The following is an 11210-nucleotide window of genomic DNA, read 5'->3' as shown; positions in this document are numbered from 1 at the left end:
ATTCCAAGAAACGACAAACAAAATTCATAAATTTAGAGACAATATGATTAACCAAGTCCATCTCCTTGCCATTCCACCTAGCTCTTACCTTCGATTCTGGAACCAGACCTTAATCTGTTTGGGCTCAATGTTGGCTAGAATCGGGCACTCACGGATCAACTGATGACGGCGCACCGAGCTTGGCTTGGGGCACTCGGCGTAGACCTTCTCGAGCGCCTCCACCTGCTCTGCCGTGTATCTCACGTACTTCCCGGCGTCCATCGGCTGCTTCTCCAAACCACCGCCTCCGCCGCTCCTCACCGCCACTGCCGTGGCCATCTCTTCACACTGGTTTCAAAATGGTTCTCGAGACCAAAAGAAAGCAAAGAGAGTTACCCAAGACCAGTACTTCCCTTCTCCCAGTCTCTCTTTCCCTTTCTCTTTTCCTTCTTTTGTTTCTCTTTCCAGTATCGGTCCTATGATTCTCAAGAAAACCTTGCCGCGATTGCGAGATAAGGGTGAGAATAGCCTGACGAGGGATTCTAATAGACAGAACAGAATCCTAGTACAGGTGTTTGGTCGCTGGCTTTAGGGTTCAAGGAAGCATCCTTAAATAAGTTAAAAGCCAGGGGAGGGCGCTTTTGCTAACAGAAACGCCTGCTTTTTTCTTACCAGAAAAAAAAAAAAACAGAAGCAAAATTTTGTAAAGAAATAAGAGTTCAGATATTTACAAATCCTTCAATAATGACCTCCGAATTGCTTCAACCCGGCCTCCAAAGACTTTGTAAAAGATCAAAGATCAGGCCATAAAGTGGGATTTGAACCCCGGAAACCAAGAAACAGGCGCGCAACCGATATCCCTTCCAACTGGAAGAGCCCGCTCTGAGACCTTGTGAACTACCTTGGACCACGCATTCAAGCACAAAGACCCTAATCTACTTCGATCTGAAGGCAAACCCACTCGTTTTCATCAGAGAATCAAGCCTCCTCTCTTTTGAATCGCCAGAAACCTTCCAAAACCCTTGCTTCGGAACTCGGAAAAAAGCAAGGCAGAGATCAAGAAAAGCTCTCCCCGCTACGTCACGCGCACGATTCCCTCGGCGGAAAGAGAGCCTCTTCCCTCCCGCATCAGAGGCCTCGCGCAAGCTCACGCTCGACAGCGCCCGAAACCCTAGCCATCGCCGGAGAACGGAATCGGAGAAGAGACGAAGGGGAGAGTGAGATAAAGAGATTAGGGCTTGGAATAGAGGAGAAGAGAGAGAGGGATGGGAGAAGAGAGAGAAGGAGAGCTGACAACAGAAGAGAGGAAGAACAGAAGCTGGTACTGGAGAGCGAGAGCTTGAGGAAGAAAGCAGAGGAGGGAGAGAGAGAAAGCCGAGAATCCCGAGGTCGGATATATAGAGAGAGAGAGAGGACGAGATTACGAAAATGCCCTTTCGAGTGGGATATAACAGCAAGTGGGTTATTTGCTACCGTAGGGAGCGGGAAAGATGCCTGCAGCAGTTTTAAATAACGGCCGTTATACGGCCTGCTCTCTTCCTTCCGATAAATTATTCCATGCACCAGGTCCAAGTGAAGCCGGAGCAGATGCACGGCGCGTATTGGATGTACCGGTGCAAATGGACCGCGTCAAATCCGCCACGCTACCCCCATTTCCGATTGCGCGCTATCCACCACCGTGCATATGCTCCGGATTTGTCCTTTTCACTTGCAACCTGCTGCATGTAATAATTTCTCCAACGAAAAATTAAAAATAAATTATTCGGATGATTAACATAATTATTTTTTATTATTAATATTTATTATAGATCAAAAATATCAATAACAAAATTAATACAATAATAAAAAATAAATATTTTAATATAATTTTCACCAAAATGAAAATAGGTGGTGTTTTATTTCCAACACTTCTCATTGTAAATATCTCAATAATAAAAATATAATAAAATTTTAAATTTTAAATTTATATATTATATTTATGAATATTTACAAGTCAATGTCTTGGTTGAAATTTTTATTTGAATCAATACGGTGAATCATGTATTACTAAAATAGTGATATCTATTTCTCTGCTCTATTTAAATTTGATAAACTCTCCCTTCTCTCCATAAATAAATAGATTTTAAGTAACTAAAAATTATTATAAACTCTTATATGTATAGCTACAAGATTGATATTTATATTTATTAACTTATTTGATATTTAAAATTTATACATTATATTATACATATGATAAGATTTATATGCAAATATCTTGGTAAAAGCCGATGAGCAATCGATAAATATCATAAAAAAACATTCGAAATTCATATAAAATAGTTAAAATATATAGATATGATCTTGCACCACTGTCATTTAGTTTTTACATATTGATATATTATCAATCTAGCATTATTATTTTAGTAAAATTTTAATTAATATTATATACTATAAAAAAGATAAAATATATCAAAAAATTAAGATTTTCGCACGTAACCCCATCGTAATCTATTCACATTTGATTCACTTGAAAATATTTTAAATTTAAACTATATTTTTTATAATTTTTTCCAAAAATTATGCTATTTGTTTATATATGATAAATAATAGAGAAATAAATGAAGGGCATGATATCATTTGCTTGGACGATTGTTTATTAAGTTTAAGAGAATCATCAATTTTATTGGCGTTAATTATGGATAACACTATTCTTATTATATGAATGATGAAGTTATTAAATAATAATTATTATTTTTATTTAACACGATTCTTATAATAATAAAATAAAATAAAATAGCGGTTCGGGTGGTTGAAATTATTGTGTGCGCGTACAAATGGAACCGGAAGCCTCGAGAACCGTTATAACAGCCGTTACTTCAGAGCTTGCACCCATGGGAAACGGACGGAAGTATCCAATTTAAAGTAGAACAGAGGGAGCAGAAGCAATAAAGCAACCTCATGCCATGCGTGTTGTATTTATTGTACCCTGCCCGTGAGGCGGAGGCTCGGACGGAGGGCTCGGGAATCGAGAAGATGGAGCAGCGGCCAAAAGGGTCGAAGAATTTTTGATGGTGCCCCAAATTTACTCTAAGTTGATCTCATCCCCCTTTCCCTCCATCCCGGTCTGATAACCAAACAAAGATAACCATATGGCGTGTGAAATTTCGGTTCACTCTGGGTCTAGCTGAGCCCGATTTAAATCCTACACATAGGTGAGCCAGAAAGATGGGCGTGTTCACCGTACCGCCAAATACAAGTTTGCAAGGCAATTAGGATGAGTCTTCCGAGTAATCTCACTCTCTCGCATCTTGAGTCTTGACGCAGGCTGCTTGCTAGTTTCGTTTACTTTTCGTTTTTATGGTCTGCCTCCATCACATAAATCCAAACTGATGATCGCAGTTTGCTTCCCAGAAGAAAGTAGCAAGCTTCCATGTCGCTGAGCTTCCATCCCTTTATCCAACTCCGGCATCTTCTAAAATAAAATTCCATATTTTTGATGATCCCGTTCATCGCACTACTCCCATTATGGTAATGATCGATGTTGGCCCAGACTTCAAGGGGAGACAGCCGTGGGGAATTTTCGGCAGCAAGCGCTGACTTCTTTGTTTCTCTGTCATTTCATGTCTAATCATGAACAAATGTTGAAAATATGTATCACGATCATTGAATATGATTAGACGTGTATTTACACATATTTAAATTTATCTTCATACATAATTGTAGATGGATACGGGCACGCACACATGGGCTACTTATTAAAGATAAAACGGCCTTTTGAACGACAAGGTGCCGGGATGAAATGGAAATTTCGGCCAGGCCAAATCTTTTTTTCCTTTTTTTTTTAATATCTATACTATAAGAAATATATATAAAAATATTACGATTAAAAATTAAATACCTCAAATAGTTTAATTGACTCCACACCTACGTATATGAAATATTGTTTGTTTTCATCTTTAATGCTACCGTACTTGGCTGTACGATCTAATTTTTTAAAAATATTTTATAAAAAAAATTTCAATTCATATAAATTATATTTTTTTTAATTTATAATTGATATAAAATTAAAGATATTTTTTTCACCTATACTATAATAAAAAAATATATTAAAAATATGATCCAATCCAATATAGAAAATCACTCATAAGATTCAGCCGGCATGAAATAAATAATGAAAAATAGATGAGTCAATACAAATGGTTGGATCTAAAACCTAATGGCTTAAGCTTTTTGATTGATTGAACTCTAACTTATATATCAAGTCTTTCCGATATAAAAACCTTCTTACCTTCCTAACAAGTAGCTGTATCAAGTCACGCCATGAAATAATAATATACCAGCTTGTAAAGTCACGATTTTTAAATTTGGATTGGGTTTTGGTACAAGTTGCAACATGATTCTTGAAACACCAACTATTTGTAGAAACGCAACGAAACCTAGCAGCGAAGAGTGGGACTCTAAATTATGATTCTTGGGAAGTAGGTTCTTTGATTGAAAAATATTATACTGAATTCTTTCCAACTAGTATGGGTGGCCCCATGCTAAAGAAACTCTCATGATTTTGAGTTACATAATATACAAGGTGGTATGATAGTTCAACTTGACTGATTTTTGTTAACATAGATTGATTGAACATCTACAATCCAGTGTATTTAAAAAATCATTTGACAGAATTTACAAAAATCTTCCTCTATTTTTAAACCTTGCCACGTTTTTTTATCTCAAAAAGAAAAGCTCTACCACCTGTCTTACTTCATTTAGCGACTTCTCAAGAATGGATTAGATTATACTTCTTTTTTTAGTTTTATAACAAACAAGAAAGAAGAAGAATACATGAAAAAGGATAAGAAGTATGTTTATCAAATCCATTTCAAGCTTTCAAATTGTTGCAATGGATTTATTGTCAAAAAAGTTATATGTATAATTAAAATTTTAAATTATTCAGCTACACCATGTCTCGTTGTATATAAAGAATTGTCAACTAACTATTGGCTCTTCACTACAATGTTTTGTTTTCTCGATAGAAACCTCGCCACCATTTCTCCATCCACTTCTTTAACTTATCCAGTTTATTGACAAAATTTGTTCTGGAATTTATCCTTAATTTTTCATACACGGCATCATGCAGAAAAAATGCTTAATTTGTTGCCATCATATGCCTCCAATTTACGTATTATAAATATTTTCTTGCAGATGCACCATTAAACAAAGTGCAAAGAAATCAACCAGTGTTGCATACACCGTGCACTGCTCGATGGAGTCGGCTTATAGTGCCTCCTACTAGAACAACACCAAAATACAAATAAAAATAAAACCATATCCTTGGTACATAATAAATCAGAACGGGGAGGCATGCCCCAATTCCTTCCTCTACAAATGGAACTTGCTTCCCTTGCAATACAGCAGACCCTTTTTTTTTGTGCTTTTACCTGTCTTTCTCTCGATTGGATATTTTTAATAGAATAATGTTCTCGATGCCTGAGTCGTTTCCATGATGAACTTTAAAACGAAAGACCTTGCATATTAGATACTATTGGGTATAAAATACCTACAGCAAAAGTCCTCAGCAGAATCAGCTCCAGGAGGTCCGCCCGGACTCCTACGGAAGCCGGGCTTCGTCGCCAACGTCAACCGCCGATAAGGTTCGTCCGGACTCCTACGGGGGCCGGACTCCGCCAACAACCTCAACCGCAAGTAGACTCCGCCCGGACTCCTACGGGAGCCGGGCTCCGTCCTCAACATCAGCTGCCGGTAAGCCTTGTCCGGACTCCTACGGGAGCCGGACTTCGCCTTTAACTTTAATTGCAGGAAGACTCCGCCAGGACTCCTACGGGAGCCGGGCTTCGTCTTCGACTCCAACGGCTGCAGACAGACTTCTTCCGGACTCCTACGGGAGCCGGACTCCGCCAACAACTTCAACCGCAAGTAGACTCCGCCCGGACTCCTACGGGAGCCGGGCTCCGCCGCGACTTCAACTCCGAGAGGACTCCGCCCGGACTCCCACGGGAGCCGGACTCCACCCACGACCCCAACCGCAAGGAGGACTCCGCCCGGACTCCTACAGGACCCGGGCTCCGTCCTCAACATCAGCTGCCGGTAAGCCTTGTTCGGACTCCTACGGGAGCCGGACTTCGCCTTTAACTTTAATTGCAGGAAGACTCCGCTCGGACTCCCACGGGAGCCGGGCTTCGTCCTCGACTCCAACAGCTGCAGACAGACTTCGTCCGGACTCCTACGGGAGCCGGACTCCGCCAACAACTTCAACCGCAAGTAGACTCCGCCCGACTCCTACGGGAGCCAGGCCGCCCGCGACTTCAACTCCGAGAGGACTCCGCCCGGACTCCCACGGGAGCCGGCTCCACCCACGACCCCAACCGCAAGGAGGACTCCGCCCGGACTCCTACAGGAGCCGGGCTCCGTCCTCAACATCAGCTGTCGGTAAGCCTTGTCCGGACTCCTACGGGAGCCGGACTTCGCCTTTAACTTTAATTGCAGGAAGACTCCGTCCGGACTCCTACGGGAGCCGGGCTTCGTCCTCGACTCCAACGGCTGCAGACAGACTTCGTCCGGACTCCTACGGGAGCCGGACTCCGCCAACAACTTCAACCGCAAGTAGACTCCGCCCGGACTCCTACGGGAGCCGGGCTCCGCCCGCGACTTCAACTCCGAGAGGACTCGTCCGACTCCACGGGAGCCGGGCTCACCCACACCCAACCGCAAGGAGAACTCCGCCCAGCTCCTACGGGCGGGCTCCGTCCCAACATCAGCTGCGGTAAGCTTGTCCGGACTCCTACGGGAGCCGGACTTCGCCTTTAACTTTAATTGCAGGAAGACTCCGCCCGGACTCCTACGGGAGTCGGGCTTCGTCCTCGACTCCAACGGCTGCAGACAGACTTCGTCCGGACTCCTACGGGAGCCGGACTCCGCCAACAACTTCAACCGCAAGTAGACTCCACCCGGACTCCTACGGGAGCCGGGCTCCGCCCGCGACTTCAACTCCGAGAGGACTCCGCCCGGACTCCCACGGGAGCCGGGCTCCACCCACGACCCCAACCGCAAGGAGACTCCGCCCGGACTCCTACAGGAGCCGGGCTTCGTCCTCAACATCAGCTGTCGGTAAGCCTTGTCCGGACTCCTACGGAGCCGGACTTCGCCTTTAACTTTAATTGCAGAAGACTCCGCCCGGACTCCTACGGGAGCCGGGCTTCATCCTCGACTCCAACGGCTGCAGACAGACTTCGTCGGACTCCTACGGGAGCCGGACTCCGCCAACGACTTCAACTCCGAGAGACCCCCCGGACTCCCACGGGAGCCGGGCTCTGTCCAACTTCGACTGCCAGTAAGACCGTCCGGACTCCTACGGGAGCCGGACTTCGCACCTGATTTATTGCAGGGGACTCCGCCCGGACTCCTACGGGAGCCGGGCTCCGCCCGCGACTTCAACTCGAGAGGACTCCGCCGGACTCCTACGGGAGCGGGCTCCCCCCACACTCCAACCGCAAGGAGGACTCCGCCCGGACTCCTACGGGAGCCAGACTCCGTCATCAGCTCCGACCGCTGCCGAACTTCAGCCGACGGATCTGCACTCCCTGGCAGGCCACAATAACGGCCACGATCCTGCTCCACTTCCTGCGGCGGATTCCGCAAGCTCCATCACTCCCTGACAGGCCGCAGTAACGGTCACAGCACTGCTCCACTCCTACGACGGATCTCGCGCAGCTCCACTACTCCCTGGCAGGCCACAATAACGGCCACGATCCTGCTCCACTTTCTGCGACGGATACCGCACGATTCTCCCATCCGCTGGCAAGTCGCGACAACAGACGCCGCTCACTCCCCGCGGCAGACTCCACGTGGCACACCCCGGTGATAGCCACGGGTCCACTCCACTACTCTTCGCAGCAAACTCCGCCTGACCCTGGGCAGCCCACTGCCAGACGGTTACAGATGTCGCTATCAGGCTACTGCCCCCTCCGCCTATAAAAGGGGGCTCCAGATACGTTATTCTATAAGCTCTCATCTTTCATCTAAAAACTCTGCTAAATTCTCCGTTCGAGCACTCCATTCTTGTTGAGGCAGAGAACTGACTTGAGCATCGGAGGGTCTTGCGGAGCAACCCCACCTCCGGTTTAGACTTCCTTTGCAGGTCCCGACGGCGACCGCGACTTCCTCGACTCCAGCTTCTCCGGCGCAAGCGGATTTTTGCACCAACAGGATTGGCGCTAGAGGAAGGGGCTGTGTCTTCGCAGTACCCTTGTTCTTGAAGGAGCGTTCAACGGAGCCGCCCCCGATCGTCTCCTCCGACACCCACTCCTTGTTTCCCCCACGGGATCCATACTTGATGCCTCCTCGCAAGGCGTCCACGCGACGGTCCACGGCCTCCGCGGCCAGATCCCAGGCTCCGGCCTCCCCTCCTGTTTCTCAACCTCCTCCTCCTCCTCCGACGGCGGCGGTCGGCGCGGAGCAGTTTGACCTGCTGGCGCAGCAGGTCAGAGGCCTCACCGAGGCTGTGCAAGCTATGCAGCAGCAGCAGCCGCAGGCATCGGTACGCCCGAAAGGGCATCCCCGGAACACCAGAATCCGGCGGTGGGCGGGCCACCTGGGCCAGCCGCCCCATCCTTCCTGGAAAATGAACCCGAGGGTAGAGAGCCCTCAATCGGACCACGACTCCACCCCTGGAAGATCCCTGCCCCCGTTCTGCCAGAGGACCCTCGAGACTCGAAGTCGAGAGGATTTTCTGGACCGGAGGCTCCAGGAGATGAACCGCGGATCGAAGAACTCCGCCATGCGCCCCCCGCTTATGGTGAGGATATTTGTACTGACCCTCCCTTCTCCCAAATGATCATGCAGGAACCAATCCCGCCAAACTTCAAGCTTCCCCAGTTCGAAAGCTACGACGGGACTTCGGACCCGGTTGATCATCTGGAGGCCTTCCGGACGATGATGCTGCTTCACGGTGCTCCTGATGCCATCTTATGCCGGGCCTTCCCGTCCACCTTGAAGGGAGCGGCGAGGAACTGGTACTCGGCTTTGAAACCGGGTACCATCTTTTCCTTCGATCAAATGAGCCACCAATTTGTGGCCCATTTTGTCAGCAGCCGGCCCCCCGGAAGGGTTCGGAATCCCTCATCAACATCAAGCAAAGGGAAGGGGAGTCCATTCGGGCCTACATCAACCGCTTCAACATCGCGGCGCTGGAGGTCCGGAACTTGGACCAATCAGTCGCAATGGCCGCCTGAAGGGTGGCCTTCAGAAGAATGATCTTTTGTTCTCCCTGGAGAAGAAGTATCCCAGGATTTTGCTGATTTGCTGGCCCGGGCCGAAGGATACGCCGAGCGGAAGAAGCCTTCAAAATGAAGGATGAAGAGACGGCGAGGGAGCGGCAAGCGGGAGACTCGAGTAAGCCCGCAATTGAAAAAAGGCCAAAGGAAGCCCGGCTGCGTTCTCGATCCCCTCCTGGCCATAAGCGCGCCCATACTCCACCCCGGGCGCGCAGGCAGAGAAGCCCGGATCGCGGGGTTCGGCGGGGTTCCCCACCAGGGAGATTCCGCAACTACGCCCCCCTCAACGCCTCGAAGGCCCAGGTATTGATGGAGGTCAGGGAGCAGCTCCCTAGGCCGGAGAGGATGCGCACACACCCCGGAAGCGCAACCCCAACAAGTTCTGCCTCTACCACCGCGACCACGGCCACGACACAGAGGAATGCATCCAGCTCCGGGACGAGATCGAGGAGCTCATTCGGCGAGGTCGACTCGACAGGTTCATCCGACGCAGGCCGAGGGTAGAGGAGATCGGCCAAGGGCCCTTCCGCAGCCTGAACCGCCAAGAAGGGAGGAGCAACCCGGGGACCGGCCTCCCATCGGGACCATCGACTCCATCACGGAGGGCCTCAAGGAGGAGCGGACCACCCGCGACCGTGGAACTCGAAAAATCTGTAAATGTATCACTTACGATTTCACCTTGAATCTAAATTTCTTTCTACTTGACGTACTCTTCCCATCTGGCGTGGATTTATTACGACTGGATATGACCCCTCCAAATGCTTGAAGCAAAGTTATGTTAGGAACGGGGGAGAACCCCATCCTAACATACCTAAAATGAAAGTCCGACTATCTCGAAATCGGATTGGGGGAGAGGCCTTACAACGCCCTAATGTGCCCCCACAGCCATGTCAGGAACAGGAGGAGAACTCATCCTGACATGAGCAAAGTCAAAGGCCGGTTCTTTTAGACGGATGGGGGGAGAGGCCTTACAGCCCCTAATGTGCCCCCACAGCCATGTCAGGAACAGGAGGAGAACCTCGTCCTGACATGAGCAAAGTCAAAGGCCCGGTTCTTTTAGACCGGATGGGGGGAGAGGCCTTACAGTGCCCTAATGTGCCCCCACAGCCATGTCAGGAACAGGAGGAGAACCTCGTCCTGACATGAGCAAAGTCAAAGGCCCGGTTCTTTTAGACCGGATGGGGGGAGAGGCCTTACAGCCCTAATGTGCCCCCACAGCCATGTCAGGAACAGGAGGAGAACCTCGTCCTGACATGAGCAAAGTCAAAGGCCCGGTTCTTTTAGACCGGATGGGGGGAGAGGCCTTACAGGCCCTAAGTGCCCCCACAGCCAGCCAGGAACAGGAGGAGAACCTCGTCCTGACATGAGCAAAGTCAAAGGCCCGTTCTTTAGACGGATGGGGGGAGAGGCCTTACAGCCCTAACGCCCCCACAGCCAAGCCAGGAAGGGAGGAGAACCTCCCCTGGCTCGAGCAAAGTGGAAGGCCCGGACTCCTACGGAGCCGGGCTCCATCCACGACGCCAAGGAAGACTCCACCCGGACTCCTACGGGAGCGGGCTCCATCCACGACGCCAAGGAAGACTCCACCCGGACTCCTACGGGAGCCGGGCTCCATCCACGACGCCAAGGAAGACTCCACCCGACTCCTACGGGAGCCGGGCTCCATCCACGATGCCAAGGAAGACTCCACCCGGACTCCTACGGGAGCCGGGCTCCGTCCACGACGCCAAGGAAGACTCCACCGGACTCCTACGGGAGTCGGGACTCCTACACGATGCCAAGGAAGACCCCACCCGACTCCTACGGGAGCCGGGCTCCACCCGCGACTTCTGCAGCAAGGGCTGATGGTGGCGAAACCCGACCGCCCAACAAGATCGGATGAAAGGAAAAAGCCCCTCAGCGGCACCTCCTCGCTTCTATGCAACCCCGCGAAAAGTGGGGGGAGGGCCCTCACTCTGAGAAGAGGAGGAA

The 11210-nt window shown here is 49.2% G+C and overlaps 1 protein-coding gene across 1 annotated transcript in view; it reads right to left on the bottom strand.

Annotated features, from left to right (window-relative positions):
- The window catches only part of LOC140859735 (homeobox-leucine zipper protein HOX9-like), a 2588-nt gene extending 1224 nt beyond the window's left edge, over positions 1-1364 (bottom strand). The window contains exon 1 of the mRNA XM_073262174.1: positions 89-1364. Within this exon, the coding sequence (XP_073118275.1) occupies positions 89-318 (230 nt within the window). The 5' untranslated portion in view covers positions 319-1364. The remainder of the gene's footprint in view (positions 1-88) is intronic.
- Between the last annotated feature and the right edge of the window lie 9846 nt (positions 1365-11210).

The sequence above is a fragment of the Elaeis guineensis genome, chromosome 1 (genome assembly GCF_000442705.2).
Source record: "Elaeis guineensis isolate ETL-2024a chromosome 1, EG11, whole genome shotgun sequence".
NCBI classification, from domain to species: domain Eukaryota; kingdom Viridiplantae; phylum Streptophyta; class Magnoliopsida; order Arecales; family Arecaceae; genus Elaeis; species Elaeis guineensis.
Note: the sequence above shows the minus strand (reverse complement) of the source record. Positions and strands in the feature narration are given on the sequence as shown.